Raw genomic sequence first — 25133 nt, 5'->3', positions numbered from 1 at the left:
TTCCCAAGAGCAGAACCTGGCATGCCTCCTGCCTGTGTATGACTGACAGATCCAATACCCTGCAGTGAAAAGTACGACCCGAAGAATAAAGATCACTTAACTGTCAATATAGCAGTGGTCATAATAATGGATACCTAAGGTCCTGCAATGCATATTCATGAGGAAAGAGACATAGTAAATCAGAAAAACTATATTACATTTCTAATTGGAGGAATTTGCGAATATTATTATTACACCTACTACATACTGGGATAGGATCTTGGAGATGGAAATACCCCCATATCCCTTTAAAAGGGGTTCTCTGGGTCTAATAATTATCTATCCCACTGAATAGTTCTTTAATATGACATCACTCCTCTAATTCTTGTGCTCTACTATATGAAGCATATTTAAAATTATTATCTAGGTGATACTTTACACCAGTAAAACTGCACAAAGTTTTTCCAACACAATCAAGATTCTTCTGAAGGGAATTTGGTCATCATGGTCATTAATTTCATATTTTTTGGAACTGTCCTGTAATGCAATCTCTATGGAATAAAATTGATGGGCTCATATCAACATTACCAAACTCAATGTTGATCTCACACCTCACCTAGCACTGTTATCTCTTGGTATTCAAGATATTCCTTTTCAATTTAGGCATTTAATTATTCATATTTTATTGGTCACCAAATTATTAATTGCTTCAAGATGGAAGGTAAAGGATATATACAAAATCTCAGATATTATAGAAAGGATATTTACATACAAGAGTTTTTGAACACTTACAAGTTTTAAGAGAGAATACATTTATAAAGTATTTAAAGAGAAGGCCGCTTTGGAATAAGGTCTTTCGTCCTACAAGGATGGATTTATATATATGTGCTGATTAATCAGGAACAGGACAAGGCAAGCCAAGTTTCATCATCCATGCTGAACTCAAGTACTAAAGGACTTGAGAATTTAAGTTCCCTATACCAGTTGGATATATGATCTTCAATAATACAAGTCTCACTTGATTTCTGCTTTGAAGTATCGGTATATCTCATGTAGAGTGCAATTATTCTAGCAGGACCTTATTCGTTAGTTCCCTCCCCGTATGTTCCCCTTGTAGTTCCTTGCAATTTTTCTTTTCCAAACTTTCACTCCTCTCCCCTTCTGCTCTCTTCCATTAGTTTTAACATTATTGTATTATCTTGTTTTGAATTATAGTAACACACTTCAATAAAAATACAGTCGATAACTCAATATGAGATCAGTGGGGCACAATCAACGATCAGCTCAAAACTGATTCAGACCTAAGCAATGTACGGGTGGAACAGGGCAGCCCTGCACATTTCTTAGCAGACGAGTTCTGAACTTTTGTACTGCAGCATTCGGGCAGCGGCCACCAAGCAAAGTACTGTTTTGTTGTATGTAGCCCGTACTTAGCATCTTTTTACAGTGGGTCCCTATGGTGGATGATGCTTCGCGATCCACCCTGACTGTGCACACTGATGGGTGCATACCTCCTCTGAGTGTATGCACGCAACAGTATCCACAAGCGCAGTGTGGAACTAGCCTTAGTTCTGGTAGCTGTCGGAGCAGTTTCCACTGATCAAAAGTTTCAGATCCCCACCAATCTTATACTAAGATGAGTCGCCTTGTTAGGTGCTGAACAACCCTCCAGGTGCACAAGCCAGGCTCTAAAATAGCATATTTGGAATTTTCACTCTGCAACATCCATTGGGCACTAATTTCTGTAAAATACCAATTGGGTCAAATTAGTCACTGCATCGTTGGCTGATTACCCTGAATGCAACTTTCAAAATGGGGCCACTTTTTGGAGATTTCTGCTTATTTGGAATCTTAGGGGCTCTGCAAGTGGCACCCACAAACTATTGACCTGAGGGATCACTGGCTGAGATCTCATCTCCTGAGATCTTGGTGCCAAGCTCTCCATCTGAGCATGCACCGCCCCCAGCAGCCATTTTCCTGGAGTCCACCGCATAGGAAACCAAGGAAATGTGGGGGCTCTGGCATTTCACAAAATGTCGGCAGAGTCCCCGCAGCAGCACCGAAACCCACAGCGGCGCACCGCACATCTGAACACCCTCTCAACCCAGCCTGCGACCTGCAGCAATGCTCCACTCTTGCCTCCTCCAGCAGTAACCCTGGGACCCAGGTAAGCAATAAGATCCATGGATTATAAGAAGCACCACCTTTTTATTAAAAAAAAAAAAAAAAGAAGCTTTTTTTGTATTTTTCTCCTTAAAATTTTGGGTGTCTTATAATCCGGAGCGTCTTATAATCCGCAAAATACAGTAAGAGGAAAAAAAATCCACAGAATTTGTTATGCAGGTTCTCCCAAACGTAGCCATAGCTCATAATGATTAAAAACAAATGTTTTGGGTATCGGCAGGGCAAAGCAAAGTGCGATATTTTGTTTTTGGTGTGCAAATTTGGATACCATGCTGCATTTGCAAGTCATAAAAGATGCAAAAAAAAAAAAAAAAAAAAAACAACAGAAACCCACCCAAATGACACCATTTTGGAAACTATAACCCAAAAATAATTAATTTAGGGGTGTGGTAAACATTTTAACCTACAAACTACATCTCGTAACATTGGGTTGTGGAAATAAATTCCTTTTTTTTTTTTTTTTAACAGTAATGCTATATTAGCTGCAAAGTTTTAATTTACACAAGGGTAATAGGTGAAAATGGACCCCATAAGTTGGTATGCAATTTGTGCTACAACAAAGTGAATAACCCACATATCGACAAACTACTGTTTGGCCACACAGCGGGTATACAAGGTAGGAGCGCCATTTGACTTTTGGAGTGCAGATTTTGCTGGTACAGTTTGCTGGAGCTATTTGCATAGTCTCTAAGTATCAAAACAGCAGGAAACCCCCAAAAGTGACCCCATATTAAAAATTACACCTCTCAAATCCATCTTCAGTTGGTTGCAGTGACTATTTTGGCCCCACAGGAGTGTGCAATTACCCAGAAAAACAATAGAGTGGGAGCTGCAGAGCGAAAATGACAAATATGCCAGCTTAGTGCCCATACATGGTGCCCAGCTTGTGCTTCTGGAGACACGTGTCCTATGAGTTATTAGGTGGACTCTCCTCAATATAGTAATGCCATACAGGTCGATGCTAACTGAGGTGTAAGCACAGTGGGGCTCAGAAACGAGGATGTCATTTGGATTCGGAAGCGCAGATTTCACTAGATTTTTGTGTTTGTTTTTTTACTTTGTCCCACTGTGGGACTTTTTTTTACTTTGATGGCTGGTTTCACGCACTGCGATACACATGGACTGCTGTGTGCCAGCATTTCTCTTCAATACCGACACTTGCACTGCAGCGCATGAGACCTGTCAGTTTCTCACTGACACAGCCAGTTAGTTCCTGTCATCGAAAGGCTCAAAAAGGCCGCCATAACCTGAGCTCATTACATACCGATAGTTTCCTCTTTAACACTATCTCCCTCTTTCAGCCATGCAGATGCAGCAGTCACAATTGAAGAGTAAGGCCAAATAACCCTTTCACAACATGCGCCGTATATATACGGTGCAAGTCTGAAGCGGGTTTATGGAGCCCGAACCATACCCAGCAGGCGATGGCTGTGAATTACAGCTAGGACCTGCCGCTAATAATGGAGGGTGGAGTGGAGTTATGCCGGCTATGGTTAACCTGTTGAATGCTGTTGTCAATCTCTGACAGTGGAATTTATCTCACCCTGACGAGCGTGCGTATGCTTACTTCCCTGGTGACGTGATCGCAAGTCGCCGATGGGTTGTCATGACAGCTGGGAGTCACCCCTGTGTTTGTGGTTACAGAACTCCTTTGAAACCCTGCCTGTGTTCAGAACTTCATATAAGACTTTGATTACTGCATATAGCACAAGTGATTAGTTGATCATATCTTCAAGCTCCCTTAGGGGGTTAACAAACCAGTAATAATAAAAAAAAAAAAAAACCCACACGTTTTAAAAAATGGGAAAACATGAAAAAAAAACAAAATATAAAAATCAGCCCCCATTCTCCCTGGTGAAAATAAAGATATGAAAGAATTAAAAAAAATTACACACATTTGGTATCACCGAGTTCAAAAAAGTCAGATAAAATATAAAAACGATTAACCCGGTTAGTAAACATCGTACACCGTAAATTCAAGAACGCCAAAAAAAAAAGCTGCAAGCAATCAAAAAGTCACATCTATCTCAAAATGGTACTAATAAAAATGTTGTCTTTCTCAGGACATAAATAAGATATCCCACAGCTCCCTCAGATGAGAACTAAAAACGCTACAGGTCTCGGAAAGTGGCAACACAACTCCCAAAAATTATTTTTGCGAACTTCTGATTTTTTTTCTTAAACTGGACATGTTTCGCCGTAATCGTATTAATGAGGAGAATCATATTGCATGGTAATTTTTACCACAAAATGTACACCGTAAAAGCAATTCCCAAAAAACAATGTCAGAGGTTGTTTTTTTCTTTCACAATTTCACCGCGCTTGGAATTTTTTCAACGTTTTTGAGTACACTGTGGCAGAATGAATGTCATTCAAAAGTACAACTCGTCCCACAAAAAAAAAAAAAAAAAAAAAGCGTTCATAGGTCTTTGTGGACATAAAAATAAAAGTTATGGCTCTGGGGAGAAGAGGAGAAAAAAAATAAACGAAAACGCGTAAATGGGCTGTGGCGTGAAAGGATTAAACAACCACCATAAAAAAGGCATTAGTTGTTAAGGTTAAAATAAAAAAACTAACCAACAATCAAAGTTCTTTTTTTCAGCAAAAATACACTGAGTATTTTAACATATACTGACATTTGGTAATTTGACTACCTTATCCTTCACTTTCTGCAAAGGATCTTTCCGTTCTCGTGCTCTGGCAGGTTTTACTTTCTGGTTATTGGCATTTCTCGAGGATGGTGGGGTTGGACCCTTTCCAGCCACACTTATGCGGTTGTTATGTACTCGATTGTCGCTGAATTGAGCAGACTGTCGCTTCCGGAGCCCTGGTGAAGGCCTTAAAATATAAATACAATTAATTACAATATGATGCATTATATCTCCATAAAAGATATGAAGTCGCAAACTTGGTGAATAAAAAGAATCTGGACACACAAAAAATAATTAAAAATAAATCACAAAACTGTAACTGATGTGTGCAGTATAACAGTGTTATTAAAGGGGTTTCTGGAATATATCAATTAGCTAGTCTGACAAAAAATGGAAAAATTGAAAATGTGATGGGACTATGGAGGTACCTGGATATATAACGGAGGACCTGGGGAGACAGTGTGGAAACAGTCCGATTGTCCCCGTTCTGGTGTTGCACCCCTTGGATGAGACTATGGAGGTGCCTGGATATATAACGGAGAACCTGGGGAGACAGTGTGGGAACAGTCTGATTGTCCCCGTTCTGGTGTTGCACTCCTTGGATGAGATCATGGAGGTGCCTGGATATATAACGGAGGACCTGGGGAGACAGTGTGGGAACAGTCTGATTGCCCCCGTTCTGGTATTGCACTCCTTGGATGAGACCATGGAGGTGCCTGGATATATAACGGAGGACCTGGGGAGACAGTGTGGGAACAGTCTGATTGCCCCCGTTCTGGTGTTGCACCCCTTGGATGAGACCATGGAGGTGCCTGGATATATAACAGAGGACCTGGGGAAACAGTGTGGGAACAGTCTGATTGCCCCCGTTCTGGTATTGCACCCCTTGGATGAGACCATGGAGGTGCCTGGATATATAACGGAGGACCTGGGGAGACAGTGTGGGAACAGTCTGATTGCCCCCGTTCTGGTGTTGCACTCCTTGGATGAGACCATGGAGGTGCCTGGATATATAACGGAGGACCTGGGGAGACAGTGTGGGAACAGTCTGATTGCCCCCGTTCTGGTGTTGCACTCCTTGGATGAGACCATGGAGGTGCCTGGATATATAACGGAGGACCTGGGGAGACAGTGTGGGAACAGTCTGATTGCCCCCGTTCTGGTATTGCACCCCTTGGATGAGACCATGGAGGTGCCTGGATATATAACGGAGGACCTGGGGAGACAGTGTGGGAACAGTCTGATTGCCCCCGTTCTGGTGTTGCACTCCTTGGATGAGACCATGGAGGTGCCTGGATATATAACGGAGGACCTGGGGAGACAGTGTGGGAACAGTCTGATTGCCCCGTTCTGGTATTGCACCCCTTGGATGTGACACGGATTATGGCTTCATTACAGCGTACACAATAATGCTGCATACTGTACTTGCCATGGAGGACAATCAGCAGGGGTCATGAAGAAATCTAACATATTGTTATCAATTAGAAAGAAGTCAGGTTTCTAAAGTTCTTTAAGACATCTGCTGATAGCGAAGACATTTCGTCATCAAGGTATGGCTGTACTAGATTTTTAGCTGCAGTGTGTTTGATCTTTGGGGGTGAGAATGGGAAGACCCCCACTAACAGGCAAAGGAAGCCGTTTTTTAGTTATGCAGACGGTGGTGGGCACACAAATTGGAGCAATCAGACTCCAAATTTACAGGTATCCATAGCTACCATGTTTCACTTTCTGATGCAAGAAAAGAAAAAACATAAGCCAAAAGTTATTACGATGGTTTCTCCTTTTAATAAAATCGGTGCAACATATTTGAGTGCAAGTCAGTTTAAAGCTGGTGTATGAAATACCAGCCTTCGTCAAAATGGAAAGCTGAATAAGAGGGTTTACTACCAGCAACCTCCACTAGAGGGAGTACTGAGTATGTCATGTTCAGTAAGACAGCATGCAGCCCCCATGCTCCCTCTAGTGGATAAAAGGAATCACACAGGCACATTTGGCTCAAACTGAAAGTCTTAAAAATCAGGAGCCAAATAGTATACTTTGGTTGCATAAGTAACCATGTTAGTCACACTCTACAGCTCTCGCTCAGCCGATATGTGCATTTCATGACTTTCCTTAAAAAAACAGCAGAAAAATACCCACCAAAAATTGCCATCCATTTTATGATCAGTAGAAGTCTCATAACTTCAACCACAAATGATTACATCTTTGACATGTCATGTGCTGGAATTTCATAAAATTACTGTGACGTTTTAAAGGGAATCTGTCGGCAAGATTTCACCCTCCTTCCCTCCCTAAACCGTCCACCAATAACATTCCGTTCACTTTCAGCTCACCTACGTTCCACTGGCACTGGTAATGACCAGACCTCGCTGTCCTGAGCTGGAAAGTCATGTTGTGCTGCTTTCACAGGAGAGCTGTCCAATTTAAAACTTTCCATTGTAGACATAATGTCCTTCACATGTTTAGCTTCCGTGCTGATCTCGTGCCAAACCTGCCAATTAGATAAACATTGGATCATCGGAGATGCAATGACTCTTCATCTTCTGAACGTATGCAATACAAGTATGGATCCCTCGCCATCCGATCCATATATTATCAGGTCACCGGGGAGAAGGAGCTACACACTTTCTCAGCTGAACAGGTGTGAGCCGGATACAAGAGTACCCTCAGTGCTTGCCGTCAGAGCACCTCGGCTCCATTGGGTTTGGGAGTGCTGAAAGTTGACTGGATTTTGATCAGAAGTACAGCGCATTTTCACCAAAATTTACATCTATTTTTTTCACTTTTTAATCCTTAGGAAGATGTGCTTTTCTACTTCTTAGTATGCCTTCCTTCAAACATACTTTATTGCTACAGATATGCCCCAAGACAGGGAAAGGGATAAACTTAGACTTGATATCGGCAGTAGGAAACCATGTTGATATACACCACTTAGGGCCTTTTTGCTCTCTGAACCACCACCGGTGTGGAGTGTCTTGCTCCTGTCCATTACCTATATCCTTATTAGACAAACCAGATACTGGAGTTTGCTAAAAAAAAAAATAATGTTAATCCCTGCGCACACAAGGTGTCAAGGAGGAGGGGAGGGAGGGGAGGCCCGGGAGAGAAGCTGAGCTGGCCGTGCCCAAATCCCACACAAGCTGGCTTGACTGATGTCCTCAAGGACAGGGAACACCACCCTAAAACCTAATCAGGGACATCAATGACGCTAGATTGGGTGAGATTAAAGGGAACCGGTCATCAGTTTTGCCCTACTGCAGAAACATGCGCACTTATGTTTTTGGCTCTGCCCGTATTAGGGCAAAGCATAGTGCGCAAACCTCAATTTCTGTAGGCATGCGCAAGATTTCGCCAGCCAATGAGAATGACACGAGGCGTCTTTCATGTGAAATAAAGAAGCAGGATGTCGAGCAGCAGCCGGAGGGGGGGAATGGAGAGGCCCAAAAAGACACACCCATTGGACTGGACCAACCCAATTTCCATACAGCACGGGAGAACTTGAAAAGGTTTTTGGGGGTTATATAGGCATTTATATAATGCAGCAGGCACTGAATAAGGTCATAGTTTTAGTTCTTATATGACAAAACTGGTGACAGGTTCCCTTTAATGCCTCACAAACCTCTCAAGAAAGGAAAATGCATAAAAAAAAAAAAGAAACGAGTACCAGTTTAACAAAATCCAGAACACCTTTAAACAATAGGGGCAGACATCAGCTAGTGGTGACTGTTCGGTTATGTGCACACGTTGCTTTATTTAATGTAAATGAAAAGCTGCATTTTACAGTGACCAGCAAAAGCTAGGAGATTCCAGAAATCTCATGTACACCATTTTTTTTCCTGGATGCTGAATTGGAAAAGTGCTGCATTTTTAAAAACTTCAGCATATCAATTCTTTCAACATTTTTGCAGCATTTTTTACCCGTAGAAAGGAATGAGTAAGTGCGAAAGTTGTTGCAGTGTTTGGGGTGAAAGAAACACAGGTGCAGCAGAATGTGAAACCTATTTATTTTTGTGATTTTTCCAAGTCTAAACCATAATGTCTTGGTGTCCTCACATGAGTATGGATGATATTTTTGCTAAAATTTTCAACAAAAAAAAGTCACTCTTTATATCCTTTAATGCTGTACAAAATAATTAATAAATAACATTTCCCTTATGCCTACTTCACATCAGTATTATTTTTCAAACGTCCTTTTATTTTGTTAGGATGTTAGAGGGGTTACGCTTAGCAGCAATTTCTTATTTTTTCAACAGTTTAACAAAACCTGACTCTTTAGGGACCTATTCAGATTTACCATAAATGGACTTTGAGGGGTCTATATATTGGAAACTCCCCAAACGTGATACCGTTTTAAAAACCACACCTCTCAATTACTTCAAAACTTGGCTCAGGGAAAAACAATTAACCCTTCACGTGCTGCTTGGAATTAATGCAAAGTAGAACGATAAAAAATAAAAAACATTTTACCACTAAAATGTTGCTTTATCCCCAATTTTTTCACTTTTACAAGAGCCAACACCAAAAAGTGGACCCCACTATTTGTTACCCACTTTCTTTCGAGCACAGCGATACCGCATATGTAGTAAAAAAGTTCTGTATGGAGAATTTGCAGGGCCCGAAATGGAAGGAGCACCATTTGAATTTTGAAACACAAATTGGCAGAAAGAGATTGCAGGCTACATGTCCTATTTGTGGAGAGTTTAGGGGTGCCTAATGAGCAGAAACCCCCACAACAGACACCATTTTGGAAACTACAACCCTCAATGATTTTACTCAGGGGTATAGTGAGGATTTTGAACCGAAAAGTACTACACAGAATTCGATAACATTATGTTATCATATTAAATATGTTGACATATCGTCATCATAATATTTTTATTATATTTTTAAGTTTTGAGAAAAAAAAAAACTTCCCTAAGCCAAAAACTAACAGCAAAGAAAGAAAGAAGGAAAGAAAGAAAGAAATCTAAAATAAAAAATATTTAATCTAACTAAGGGGACAACACAGGGGGATAATTTACTATTGCGCTTTTGATCAATGTGATAAACCCTATCACAGCGACCAAAAGGCAGGTATCAATAAGAAAAATCCCTGCAGTTGCTGGGTGCTAGTTGGCAGCTCTCAACGGGCGCACTGTGTATGCACCAACCATTTTTCTTCATGAAGACAAGGAGGGGGGCCCGGGGATGGAGCAGGTGGGCCAGGCGATGTCAGATGTACCGAGGGGGTCTTGGGGACATAATTTCTCTCTCCTCTGACTTGTTATACCATGTCAGAAAAGACAGAAAACATGTTAATAGTGGATCACTTTTTTTTTTACGTGATCGCCGAATCATTGAATATCGGCAATCATGTGATCGGGGACAGGAAAAAACAGCCCTGATCGTGTTCTCCAGGGTCTCAGCTACCCCTGGAAACTGAGATTTCAGAGATTTTTGCACACTGTGGGGCACTATTCACTTACTCCAGATTGTCGTTTTTACGGCAATGAGAGAGTAAGGCACCTTAGCGGCTGCTGCTTTATGTGTACCACCGGTCTTTAAGGGGTTAAATTACAGATGTGTTAAAGCAAACAAAGCCTGACCATTTCAATTGTGTATTTTTTATTGAACTCTTACAACCTAAGCTCACAGCTACACCATGCATGAATCCATTTTTTTTTGTTCAGAACTATTTTTTTCAGACATAAACTTTCCCCTAAATAATTAAATGAAATTGTCTTTTTTTCCAAAAATGTTTTATGGTATTGCATACGTCTTGCATTGGTGAGCCAGCACCTTGTATTGTGAACTTTGGAATCCTGAAAAACACAGCAAAAAATGCAACAAACCCACAGCAAGAAATGCAGCAAAAACAGGTTTTTTTGTTTTTTTTTACTGTCAAAAGATCAGCTTTTGGCTGCAGACAAAAACACCGCAAAAAAGCCTAATAAAGTAAGTGAATAAGTAAGCGAATAGCAATGGGATATCTCCAGTACTATATTAGTGACATTAGTTGATAGCGGATGAGATTAGTACACAGGTAAAGCTTTTAATTTCTGAGAAACCGAATGCCAGAGCGAAGATTAGATGGCAGTGATAACTTTTGCTGGCTAAAGGCCCCATCTCACATAGCGAGATCGCTGAAGCGTCACCGATTTTGTCACACAACAGCGCTCTCGCTACATGTGACACATAGCGACAACCGCCCCCCCCCCCCCGCTGGATATCGCTGATCGAGCTTGAATGTCCTGGGCCATTTTTTCATCGTCGGCGTCGGCGTCCCGCTGGCCAGCGCGCATCGCTGTGTTTAAGGCCGACGAGCGACCTCGTTGGCGACGCAGAACTCAGGGACGGAGCCGTGAGTCGTCAGAAAAGCTGCTGTGTGACAAGGTTCCAACGACCGTCAAGGTCGTTATACGGATCGCCGTCGGATTGCTGCGTCGCTGAAGAGATCTGCCTGTTTGGCAGCTTACTAGCGACCATGTAGCGATGCACCAGCGATCCTTACCAGGTGGTATCGTTGTCGGGATCGCTGGTGTGTCGCTATGTGAAACGGGACTCTAAGACATGTAATCATGTGTGCACAGCAGCTAAGTAGCCAGATGTGCTACTTCAGGCACAGAAACGAGTGCATGTGGGTGGAGTGATAAACAGATAAAAACAGCCAACTTTATATGGACTTAAACACAAATGAAAGAATAAATCTCAGCAATAATCACTGTAGGACTGTCAAGCCTGCTTGGATGGACAAATATACTAATGTATCTTTCTGACCGTTCCTTCAGTGTTTTGTTCGCCGACTCCATGTCATCTCCTCTTCCTCTCGCTGTCGGGGTACCTCAGGGCTCAGCCCTTGCCCCCCCCCCCTCCTTCTTTTCTCTCTCTCTACACGGCCCCAGTTGGACAATCAGCAGATTTGGCTTTCAGTACCATCTTTATGCTGATGACACACAACTATATACGTCATTCCCCGACCTTACCCCCACTGTACTACAGAACGCCAGTGACTGTCTGTCCGCAGTCTCCAACATCATTTCCACTCTCTATCTGAAACTCAACCTCTCCAAAACCGAACTTCTTCTGCTCCCGCCATCCACTAACCTCCCTAAATCTGACATTTCCCTCCCCGTGAGTGGCACCATAACACCCCCCGCCCCCCCGGCAGCAGGCGCGCTGTCTGGGTATGTTTGTTACCAATCTCTCCTTCACATCCCATATACCAGGGTTCCCCAACTCCAGTCCTCAAGGCCCACCAACAGGTCATGTTTTCAGGGTTTCCCTTGTATTGTACAGGTGATGAAATTATCACCTGGGCAATACTAAGGAAATCCTGAAAACATGACCTGTTGGTGGGCCTTGAGGACTGGAGTTGGGGAACCCTGCCATATACAATCTCTTGCCGCTTACACCTAAAGAACATCTCTAGAATCCGCCTTTTTCTCACCATGGAAACAACAAAAACCTTCACTGTCGCCTTGATCCACTTCCACCTGGACAACAGCAGTGCTCTATTAATTGGCCTCCCCGTTACTCGACTTTCCCCTCTCCAGTCCATACTTAATGCAGCAGCCAGGGTCATCCATCTGGCTAATCGGTACTCGGACGCGTCCGTTCTTCGCCAATTCTAAGTACTTGTTCTCACCCACAAAGCTCTCCACAGTGCGGCACCCCCCTACATCTCCTCCCTCATTTCTGTCTATCGGCCTAACCGACCTCTGCGCTCTGCAAACGACTCTCGACTAACCTCTGCAATAATTTGCATCTCCCACTCCCGATTCCAAGACTTCTCCCGCGCTGCGCCAATCCTCTGGAATGCTCTACCTTAAGAAATTAGGACTATCCATAATTTACATAGTTTTAGGCGCTCCCTCAAAACACATTTGTTCAGAGCGGCCCACCACGTTCACTAATCAAAGTCATTTTATGTGTAAGTGTGCATGTGTAGCCCATTCACTATCTCCATCCATCCCTCACTCCCTCAAGATGGCTGGACCATCATTGTAAATACACACCTGTACTTTGTATCTCCCTCACCTCATTGTAGATCGTAAGCTCTCACGAGCAGGGTCGTCTTATTTCGCTTTAATTATTGTATTGTTAACGTTGTTATTTATGACTTGTGTTTTGAAACTGTTAAACTGTAAAGCGCTGCAGAATATGTTGGCTCTATATAAAGAAAAGTTATTATTATTATGAGCAAAAGTTGCAATAAACTCATACATGGTTTTGGAAAGATCTTTCCAATGTAGATTATTGAAAACATCCAGAAAGGTTGTACAACGCTTCATCTGACAGCATGGAGGGCGAGAGGTACAATCTAATGTGACAGTTCTTCACACTCTACGAGCCTCCAAAACACCTCTCAGCGTGTACAGCTTCTCTCCCTAGTGCGCTACTAATACTACTGAACCATTTACTTACCACTACTACCCATCTCTTCAGGAAGGCCTTCAGAAAGGACTTACAGGGAACCTGACAGGAGATACATGCTGACAAAACTGTGGGTAGTGTGCATCAGCCACAGCCATGTTCTGTATCCGCCAGGGACTGAGCTGCGCAGGTGACTAGTCGTACAGGCTTCTCCCCGCCCGCTGGCAAGCTTCTGCCTACATGCATGTAAACATACATGACTATGATCGTACAGCCAGTGGCTGATAATGCCCAACTGTGGGCAGCACGTATGTGTCAGCTGACAGGTTCCATTTAATAGGTTGTCTGAGAAGGTGATAAGCATGATGCGGAGACAATTTCTAGTCATGTTTCACACCCACCTGCAGTGGGAATATAGGAGAATCACAACAATGTGTGCAATACATAATGTCACAATTCTGTACTCTTTAAAGAGTAAGACATCTCTTATACATAATGATTCATCACTTGTTAATCATATATTTTTTGTGATCACTGGTTTGATTATACATTCTAATAGATGTCTATCATGAATTTATGGAGATACACTCACATTTAATTACGGTAATATATTTTTTTTGCTGTGTATATTTATACAGTGCTCCAAAAAATAAAGAGAACACTTAAACAACAGAATATAACTCCAAGTACATCAAACTTCTGTGAAATCAAACTGTCCACTTAGGAAGCAACACTGACTGACAATCAATTTCACATGCTGTTGTGCAAATGGAATAGACAACAGCTGGAAATTATTGGCAATTATCAAGACACCCTCAATAAAGTAGTGGTTCTGCAGGAGGGGACCACAGACCACATCTCAGTACCAATGCTTTCTGGCTGATGTTTTGGTCACTTTTGAATATTGGTTGTGCTTTCACGCTCGTGGTAGCATGAGACGGACTCTACAACCCACACAAGTGGCTCAGGTAGTGCAGCACATCCAGGATGGCACATCAATGCGAGCTGTGGCAAGAAGGTTGGCTGTGTCTGTCAGCGTAGTGTCCAGAGGATGGAGGCGCTACCAGGAGACAGGCCAGTACACCAGGAGACGTGGAGGGGGCCCTAGGAGGGCAACACCCCGGCAGTAGGAACGCTACCTCAGCCTCAGTAAAGAAATTTTTTTGCATATATGATTTTTTTATGAAAATAAGAATAAAACTTCTTTTGGTAACATCTTGTCTTTTTTATTAATTTTACATTTTATTTCATGAGGTACTTTTTGTGATACATTTATAATGAAATAAATCCAATTTTATGAGTTAGGGCAGAGACACACTGGCGTATTTCTCCTGCGATAATCACATCGCACTGAACGGACTGGCCGACAGCTCTCCTGACCTGAGCATGACGGATTAATATGCAGCTGCCAAGCTCAGGTCAGGAGAGCAGACAGCCAGTGCGAATTTTACGATGCAATTCTCGGACAAAAAATACGCCAGTGTGTCTCTGTCCTAATACTTCAAATGTCTCTTTGTTTGGGCTTTATATCGTAGAGTATTTGCTCTGCATATCACAGTAGGCACGGCAAAGAATGAATTCCAGAGAAATTCTACAACATAAATCAGAATACAGTGAATTTAAATCCTCCGCCGGATAAATCAGTACAATTCAACTGAAACAAACTGAAATCTTTTCAAAGGAAAAAAAAAGGAAAATAATGTAGTTGCATAAATGTGCACACCCGTACACTAATACTTTGAAGATATGTCAGCATCTGGTCTTTTTTGGTAAGAGTGTCAGCATGGCATATCTAGGATCAAAAGCATCACAGAAAAAAAAATCATGTACGATACAAGAGTACGAAAATTAGAAGAATGTAATGAATGGATCCCCTGTTATAAATTATATAGTTATGGTGTAGTCCCATGAACAAAAGTTAATTTTAATCAATAGATCTTGGAATAATAATAATTTCCACAACTGGATGTGATTAAATAAAATGTCCCTGTGCTGGGATAATCTTATAAATGCGCCCCTGCTGTGTACTGTGTAATGGCTGTGTCTGACCGTGCAGGAACATGGTCTGATCATACCGCAGCTCCTGGGCAGGGGCAGAAAAAAAGAGAGTATACAGACAGGACAGCATGGGATCACAGTTGATTCTTTCTGTGAGACAAAACATTTCACTGCCTGTTTTTAAACAATGTTTTACTTACTGTGTTCTGGTGATTTCTATCATAAAAGTAATTCTAGTATGGAATTGTACCATTCTATTCCAGCACATCAGTGGTACTTATTACATTATTTTGATAAAAATGTATGTATCGGGCCACTATTCTGGATTGGAGCATTCAATTATGATGTTTAGCCACACAAGTATAGTTCCAGCTAATTATGATGCCTATTTCAGTATCTATTAATATATACTATTACAACATACTTGATACAATGTTTTTTTTACTATCCAAGCATTATCTGTGTATTATGAATGATGGCTTAATCATTACTTAAATAAAAAAATTTGAATCATCCTGTTATTTTAGTAACTTGTCCTTTCATCTACATTGCCAAGGTCATGTAGTGACTATTGACTGTGGGCGCCTATCCAATCCCTTGAATTAGGGGTGTCCTAGTCTATCCATGTACCCTGGATTACTCTTAAAGGTGGAGACGCCGGGGTCACATGTCTTGCTATGCTCTTATATTAACCCTTATATGTTCCCGCCCTCACCTAGGGAGGTGTGAGGCCGAAATGTATAGTATAACACTAACCAGACAAACAAGGGAAGACATACAAGGATAAATTGAAACTACAATCATACAAAATAGAGTCACAAATAGGGATGGGAGGACCGCTGGAAGTTCTGGCTCTGGTACTTGATCGAAACTTTTGAGGAAGTTTGTTTCGGGTACCAGAAAAGTACTCAAAACCCCATTGATAATAATGGAGACCCGAACTTATAAAAAAAGGAAAAAAAAAATCTCTCTCTCAGAAGGAAGTCCATTTTCTGCATTCAGGCCCGAACAGTGACTATCCAGTAAGAACCCTGAACATTTCTGTTCGGATTCACCAATCTCTTCTCCCAAAACAACAGAGTGGAACACAGGGGAGGTATAGGAAGGTGAAACAAAATAGGAGAGGATGAGGATGAGCACGCAAAACAACTCCACGCCACATTCTCCTGAACAATTCTCCAAACGGGAACTTCACCTCCAACTCCTAACCAGGCAGTAAGAATGATCACTAGCAATTCTCAGCTAGTGTCATCTGTTCAGTGTTGGCCATATATAGCAGAGGAGAGTGGCCAACACTAAGCAGCCGAGACAATCCAGGTAGGAAAACTCCAGGAGATGAGCCAATTAGCCCTTGCAGTGACAGCAAGTAAAAGTAATTGCACTATTTAATAAGATGGTGAAGGAGTTCTAATCAGTGCAGGAGGTCATGAAACCAGACGCCGCAATCTGCTGGCCCCTCTGTGTCATGGTATCCCCGTGACAGTCCCATTTTGTGACGCACTTCCCATCCATGGCTATTTTGCATTCCTCAGGCTGCTGGAATGCGGGGCAATGGGGATGTTTTTCCGGCTCGTGACTATCTTGCTTCAACTTAAAGGGAATCTGTCAGGATGTTTTTGCTATCTGAGAGTAACATGAGGTAGGGGCTGAGAATGATTTCAGCAATGTGTCACTTATTAGACTGTGTGTTATTTCAATATAATGAGTGTTTTAACTGCATGTGAATATAACCACAGGACTACAGCTAACGTGCGTCATGGTCCAATTTTACACCTAGCACCGATTAGTAGCTCACTGTCAATACACAATGTACACAGAAAGCTGCTAATCAGGAGAGTTGGTGAGGTTAGCTTTCTAAGCTCAGCTGGAATCACAATATCTTTCCCTACAATTTTTTTCTCATGAGGCAGCAAAAAACTGTTGACAGATTCCCTTTAACCTGGCAGGTTTTCCCTACTTCTGGGGTACGTTTATGTGCGATAATAGGCAATTTTAGAGAGACTGGCATGATGACACCCCCTACACGTGTGTTTCTAAGCAGCCACTTTAGGGGATGCACATGTGTTTTACCTGGCATCCCTGTAAGTTCTACACTTCGGAGCATCCTGATGAACCCCATATCACAAGGGGGAAACATGGTAATGCAGTAACAAGGACTCTAAGCAGACATGTATCGCTTTCTATGAGAAAGCAATATGTATCAGTAACTATTAATTATATTTGGGTTGCTCTCTTATAACCCCATGGCATTTTTGCTTGTTAATAAGTATATTAAATAAGCCTTATCATATGTTAAGAGACTAGCTACAGATCAATAGAACTTAGCCGACATTGAGAGAGGGCACCATTTATGCAAATTAGGAATGCCAGCCTCCACAGCCTAGGTAAAATCTTCTATAAGATTTAGAGCCTTACAGGGGGATTAGAAGTGTCTAGCCCCTTGAATGTGGAGTGATTGTGTCACGGGTTCAGAGAGGTACCAGAAGACCACAGCGTCTGATTTCCTGCAGTCCTGCACTGATTAGAAGCACCTGACCATCATATTAAACAGTGCAGGTTTCTTCTAGCAGTGCAGGGGTTAACTGTTCAGTTTAGAGCTGCTGGAGCTTTCCAGCATTGATGGATTTCAGCTGTCCAGTGTTGGCCACTCCACTCTCCTGTATATACACTCGCCTCTGGCTAATCGGGGATGCCAGTGTTAGTTTGTGGCTGTCTGGCTCTGAAGCAGTTGGTTGAGAAGGTGTTTGGAGTGTTTAACTAAAGACTGTTGCTTGGTTATTCAGTTGTGAGCATTTCCTCATTCTCTCCTATTTGTTTTTGTTTTCCTTCCTTAACTCTCCAGTGTTCCACTGTGTTGTTTGTGAGTGCATATTTGTGTGATTGGTATTTTCCTTTATCCCTGTACATATTCCTTTGTTAGTCTGGTTTATTTTCATATACTACCACTACCCGCTTCGCTGGGTGGGGGAGGGAAAAGATTAAGGACGGAATCAGAAGCTCAGCAATGTACGTGGTTCTGGTGTTTTCACCATAAGGCTGAGTTCACACGTTGCAGTTTTTTCGCGTTTCCGCGGCGGTTTTAACCGCGCGATTTTGAAGCGAAAAAGCGAAAAATAAGCATCCCATGCATTCCTATGGGATTCCGCAATGCTGAGCTAATGCTGCGGTTTTTACCGCGGCGGAATCGCTTCACGGTAAAAAACGCAGCATGCTCATTAATTTCGCGGAATTGCGGCGATCCCGCACCCATAGGAATGCATTGCTCTGCTTACTTTCCGCATGTGGCTGTGCACAACATGCGAAAAGTAAGTGCGAAAAGTAAGCAGAACATTTGCGGACGGTACCCACGGTCCGGAGGAGAGGAGACTGTCCTCCGGGCTTTGGGTACCATATCTCTGTAAAAAATAGAATTTTAAATAAAAGATATTGTTATTCTCACCTTCCGACGTCCCGCACAGCCTTCCCGCCTCTCTCCATGCTCGCGTTCCCAGTCAGCCTTTGCGAGCGATGACGTCCGTTCTCGCGGGATCGCGAATGACCGCGAGACGTCGTCATCGCGGTAATTCGCGCAAAGGCTTACTGGGACAGGGAGCGTGGAGAGAGGCGGGAAGGCTGCGCGGGACGTCAGAAGGTGAGAATAACAATATATATTTTTTTTATTATTATTTTTTACATGCTATCTTTTACTATTGAGGCCGCATAGGCGGCCTCAATAGTAAAAACCTGGTCACACTCGTCAAACACTATGTTTGACGAGTGTGACCATCCTGTCAATCAGTTCTTCAAGCGATGCTCCAGATCGCTTGGAAAACGCTAGCAATTCTGCAAGCTAATTACGCTTGCAAAATGCTAGTTTTTCCGCGGGAAAATCGCGGGAATTTAAAATGCGATTTTCCCACGGAATGGAATTCCGGAATTCTCGCGGTAATTTCGGTGTGAACCCAGCCTTAGAAGCAGGTTTAGCTAGGGCGCCCCTAGTGCTAGTGACAGAGGAGCCCCTAGCCTTGGCATATCTGACAACAGAGTTGCAACAGATAGTATCATTGTCCCTTGCCTTTAAGGTTTAGTATTTTGCTATCCTTTTTGGTGTATTTTAATGTTATAATTAAATAAAGGTTTATTGTCTTTTAACTATATGATTTATAAGCGGGAGATAATTCTTCTATTGCATTTCACATGTAGAACTGGCAATCTTTGCCAACTCGTCCTTGCTGTAAGTCTGGAAATTTGTCAGCTTGTGAGAGCATCTCCTGTGTACAGTCACACACAGTGCCCACTTCAGATAAACTTTCAGATTTTCAATTAGATTCAGGTATGGGCTCGGCTGGGCCACTTCAAAACTTTGATTTTCTCCGAGAGAAGCCATTCCTTAATTGATTTGGCTTAGGGTCATGCAATGACTGATATTTGGAACTGTCCATAAATTCCTCCAACGTGACTAAAGCCCTAGTTCTAACTGCCAAAAAACATCAAAGCCAAAGCAAAATGCTGCCTCTTCCATGCTTCACTGTGGGGGGTTTGGTGTTCTTTTGGTTATGTACAGTATTTACTTTGCGCCAAACATACCTTCTGGAACTATGGTCCAAAAGTTCAACCTTGGCCTAATCAGACCACAAGTTTTCCCACATGCTTTTTTTCAGATTTGCTGTACATTTTAGCAAAATATAGCCACGGCTTGGATGTTTTTCTTTGTAAGAAAAAAGTCTTCTGTCGTGTCACTCTACCCCACAGGCCAGACATATGAAGAAAACATGAGATTGTTGTCACATGGAGTACACAACCAGTACTTGCAAGAAACTCCTGCCGCTTTTTAATGTTACTGTAGGCCTCCTAACAGCCTTGGCAAATTCAAGCCAATTCTCGATGACCGTTTTCACCCAGTATTCCATTGTGTATCTAATGCCCTGGAAAAAATCTGAACTCTTATCTTGACTGATAACATTCAACAATGAGATCCCTTTGCTGTGTTGCAAGCTGTTTACAGACTATGGCTTTTGCTATAAAATGCAACTTAGAAAATGTCAGGAAAATCCTACTAGAACAGCTAAACTTTATATGGGGTTAATGAGAATCACTTTAAATGATGGCAGCTGTGTACTGACTTATTTACAAGAGTTTAAATGTGACTGGCTAATTCTGAACACAACCACATGCCCAATTATAAGCGTGTGTTCACACTTACGCAACCACGTTATTTTATTTGTTAATTTTATCCCCCCCCCCCTCAAAAATAATTTTGTTTAAATTTGTACCGATTTATGGGTGTCAATAAACATGGAAAATCTGATTAAATGATTCTTCTTGACATGATTTTTTTTTTTTACATAACAAAAACTTGCCATTCTGACCCTTTCATGACCAAGCCTATTTTGACCTTAATGACCGGGCCATTTTTTGCAATTCTGACCAGTGTCCCTTTATGAGCTAATAACGCAGGAACGCTTCAGCGGATCCAAGCGATTCTGAGATTGTTTTTTCGTGACATATTGGGATTCATGTTAGTGGTAAATTTAAGTCAATAATTTTTGCGTTTGTGAAAAAAATCGGAAATTTGGCGAAAATTTTGAAAATTGTGCAATTTTCAAATTTTTATTCTGTTAAGGCTAGTTTCACACTAAGCCCCGCCCGCTCCGGTCAGTTCCTCCTCTGATCGCATGACACTACATGCGATCACCGTACCCTATATTTAGCGTTGGGTACGCTGACCGTGCGCTGGTATGATTTTGCTGGCGCTGCACCCAGCGCACAAAAATGCAACACAGCGCGCTTTTGTGTGCTGGGCACAGCGCCAAAAGGGCGCAGTGCCAGCAAAATCATACCAGCGCACGGTCAACGTACCCAACGCTAAATATAGGGTACACTGATCGCATGCAGTGTCATGCGATCAGAGGAACTGACCGGAGGGGGTGTGGCTGGGGGCGGGGCTTAGCTGCGGCCCTGCGCTGTGCCCGAGAACGCTAGTGTGAAACTAGCCTAAACCAGAGAATTATGTGACACAAAATAGTTACTAAATAACATTTCCCACATGTCTACTTTACATTAGCACAATTTTGGAAACCTAATTTTCTTTTGTTAGGAAGTTATAAGGGTTAAAAGTTGACCAGCAATTTCTCATTTTTACAACAAAATTTACAAAACCATTTTTTTTAGCGACCACCTCACATTTGAAGTCAGTTTGAGGGGTCTATATGGTTGTAAATACCCAAAAGTGACACCATTCTAAAAACTGCACCCCTCAAGCTTATCAAAACCACATTCAAGAAGTTTATTAACCCTTCAGGTGTTTCACAGCAGCAGAAGCAACATGGAAGGAAAAAAATGAACATTTAAACTTTTTAGTCACAAAATGATCTTTTAGCTACAATTTTTTTATTTTCCCAAGGGTAAAAGGAGAAAGTGGACCCCAAAAGTAGTACGTATCCACACGGACAGCACACGGATCACACACGGATGGTACTCACGGATGTGACAAATGGACACGGATATCTCCGATACTGGTTATTTCGGTATCGGCAAAATCAGGACGTGTGAAACCGGCAAACTATTACCACAATAAAAAATGGAAAATAAAATGAATGTGTAGCTAGTTAATTATTCTGCTTGTATTCATCATAAAAAAAAAAAAGAATTCCATTCAAGCTGAGCTCTCAATTCTAGAGGCTTTAGAAAAGTAAAAAAATTACATTAGTCATTGCAATAACTGGAATGTGTAACAGCAAAGAAAATTTCAGATGACGGTTATAAAAAGAAAATCACCACTAAACCCATGCTATTAAAATATAACAGGAACTGCAAAAGAAAACTAATGGTAATGAACATGGCACAAAGCACGCACAACAACTGGATGATGGTGGACACTTATCGTACTTACATCTCAAACCTCCACTGATGCTGTGTTGGGAGGATTTAAAAAAGAAATAAATGAATAAAACAAAAACACAGCATTTAGTTCTTCGTATTTCTTTCAACCTATACATATGTTCAAAGCTTTGAGAAAGACACATTTTCAGGACCCCGTTTTATCTCCCCATTTCTGAATATAAATTTTTGAACTGGTTGGGCATATTTGTATGTCTGCAACTTGTCTGTAAGCAAACTTTCTGTTAAATTTCCCATACAAACTTTTGCCAAAAAGCTTAAAATATCATTTATTTTTATAATTCATTGTATTACTGCTCATATAATTCCAAGCCAAGAATGTGACAAAAAAGAACAGTTGTACATCATGTGATTGCTCCTTACTGTACATTCTATATGTCTATGTCAGAAAACCTTACCTGCTGCCACTTCTGCTGTAGGAAGGTGTCTTTAACGTATAGGTATTTGTTCATCTGTTCCAACACACCTTGGTAGTAAACCATGGCGGAGTCATAGTTACCCAAGAGTGCATACTCCCGTGCTAGCTTCACATTTTCACTTATCATGAGCAGACTCATCTTGACTACAAAAGTAAAAAAAAAAAAAAAATTAGGCAAATGGATATTTTGTTACATAATTTCCATAACTGTAGTAAATTACAAGTTTGAACCTATTAAAATACCACACATGAACAGATAAGTTTTGGGCCCTACCAACAGTGTAGAACATATGTATTACCGCCATCTCCGCCCGCACTCCCCGCGCTCCGGTCTCCCGACGGGCAGCTGGGATCGGGGCGCACCGCGCTCTCACTATGCTCCCAGGCTTGCAGCCTCCCCAGGTCCCTCGCTGTCCGCGCATGCGCACTCTTAGGCCTCAGCCACGCGCTTGCCGGGTACACTAGGCTTCTGCCAGAGTCCTGACTCGGAAGTGATCTCGCCGCGTTCCCGGTGGTAGGTATATCAGACGGCTTCGGCCATTCCTCAGCGCCTGATTATTTCCTGCCCTTGCCTGTGTAGGTGCTCTTCTAGGTCCCTGTACGCTTCCAGTGCGTGCTCTGCTCTGTCCCTGTACGCTTCTAGTGCGTGCTCTGCTCTGTCCCTGTACGCTTTTTAATGCGTTCTCTGCTCTGTCCTTGTACGCTTCCAGTGCGTGCTCTGCTCTGTCCCTGTACATCTTCCAGTGCGTGCTCTGCTCTGTCCCTGTACATCTTCCAGTGCGTGCTCTGCTCTGTCCCTGAACGTCTTCCAGTGCGTGCTCTGTTCTGCCCCTGTACATCTTCCAGTGTGTGCTCTGCTGTCCCTGTACGTCTTCCAGTGCGTGCTCTGCTGTCCCTGTACGTCTTCCAGTGCGTGCTCTGCTGTCCCTGTACGTCTTCCAGTTCGTGCTCTGTTCTTCCCCTGTACATCTTCCAGTGCGTGCACGGCTCTGTCCCTGTACGTCTTCCAGTGCATGCTCTGCTCTGTCCCTGTACATCTTCCAATGAGTGCTCTGCCCCTGTACATATTCCAGTGCGTGCTCTGCTGTCCCTGTACATCTTCCAGTGCGTGCTCTGCTCTGTCCCTGTACATCTTCCAGTGCGTGCTCTGCTCTTTCCAGTATCTTGCACCATCTGTGAACTCTGCCTTGTCCAGGACCCTATGTCTCTGCGGCTGCTCTGCTCCATCTCATTCTCAGTGATTTTTCTTGTTGTCTTCAAACCGTTCCTCTGGCACTAGCTATTGCGGTATACCTTCCTCCTGGGCCTGCCCCTAACGATCCCTGTATAGGGGTCGGTCCCACCTGGCCTGCTCGCCCTGGGTCAGTCGGCACCGCCATCCAGTGGGTCCACTCTAGGTTTCATAACATTATGCCAGAGTCGCAAAATATGAATTTGCTTTTAGGGACATGTGCCACATGTAAAAAAGCCTTTTTTGTAGGAAAATATTTAAAGGGGACTTGACAGCTTTCCCAGGCCCCCCACCACCATGCATTTATTGATATCTGTAAAACCTTCCTAATTAACCATTTTATTGTTTTATTGATTGCAGCCAATGTATAAAAACAATCTTATTGCTTCGGTTGCCATATGCCATTTACTAGGTGACTAATTGTGGGGGTGTTTTTTCGCCAGAATAATCATCCCACTAATCCAGTTATTACAACTTGATTTGCCGGATTTTTGGCTTCCAGACAAGGCACAGTAAGACGAGTGTATGCACCCCTGATTCAACAGGACAATGCAAATTTCCCGGGACACAGGACATACGCAGTGCGCTGGTGAAGCCGGGTGCTTACAGTAAGCTAACTGCGCATTGTCACGGAGCCAAAGCTCTGCAAAGAGCCGCCGATGACTTGCAAAGCATACAATTTACTCCCAAGGAGGCATGATAGCATAATTAGTGGGATAACTAGTTTGGGAAAAACTAACATGTCACCAAAGTTAAAAAAAAACAACAAAAAGAAAACACTACTGTTTTATGGCATATGCAATAATCAATTAGGGATTAAAAAGGAATTGTTAGGAAGGTTATACAGATAGCTTTTGTTACTGCATTTAAAAGTTTGAAAATCCTAAAACAATGTGCTAATAATGAATTAGAATGAATTAAAATTATTTCTCTTAACACAAACTTCTCAAAAAAATGAAGGGAACACAAATACCACATCCTAGATATCACTGAATTAAATATTCCAGTTGCTAACCTTTACTCAGTGGAATGAGTTGAGAATAAAACATAAAAATGATCAATGTAAATCAAAATTTATATTCCATGGAAGTATGGATTTGGAATGATAATCAAAATCAAAAGTGAAAAATCAAATTACAGGCTGCTCCAACTTCAGTGAAAATGCCTCAAGACAAGGAAATGATGCTCAGTAGTGTGTGTGGCCTCCACGTGCCTGTATGACCTCCCTACAATGCCTGGACATGCTGCTGAAGAGGTGGCGGATGGTCTTCTGAGGGATCTCCTCCCAGACCTGGACTAATGCATCCGCCAACTCCTGAACAGCCTGTGATGAAATGTGTCGCTGGCGGATGTGCTCGATTGGATTCTGTTCTGGAGAATAAGAAGGCCAGTCCTTAATGGCATTAATGCATGATGAAGGCATTGACTCTAACTGCTAACA

The 25133-nt window shown here is 42.3% G+C and overlaps 1 protein-coding gene across 4 annotated transcripts in view; it reads right to left on the bottom strand.

Annotated features, from left to right (window-relative positions):
- The window catches only part of KATNA1 (katanin catalytic subunit A1), a 70698-nt gene that overhangs the window by 23590 nt on the left and 21975 nt on the right, over window positions 1-25133 (bottom strand). For 2 of the 4 annotated variants that reach the window (XM_073560194.1, XM_073560195.1), the window contains exons 2-4: window positions 22442-22605; window positions 7148-7305; window positions 4800-5001 (exon numbers count right to left, since the gene is read on the bottom strand). In XM_073560194.1, the coding sequence (XP_073416295.1) occupies window positions 4800-5001; window positions 7148-7305; window positions 22442-22600 (519 nt within the window). In that variant the 5' untranslated portion in view covers window positions 22601-22605. The remainder of the gene's footprint in view (window positions 1-4799; window positions 5002-7147; window positions 7306-22441; window positions 22606-25133) is intronic. The other 2 variants (XM_073560196.1, XM_073560197.1) reach the window with 2 other exon arrangements.

This window comes from Dendrobates tinctorius, unplaced genomic scaffold (genome assembly GCF_039654945.1).
Source record: "Dendrobates tinctorius isolate UK_male_01 unplaced genomic scaffold, ASM3965494v1 ptg000293l, whole genome shotgun sequence".
Classification (NCBI taxonomy): domain Eukaryota; kingdom Metazoa; phylum Chordata; class Amphibia; order Anura; family Dendrobatidae; genus Dendrobates; species Dendrobates tinctorius.
Note: the sequence above shows the minus strand (reverse complement) of the source record. Positions and strands in the feature narration are given on the sequence as shown.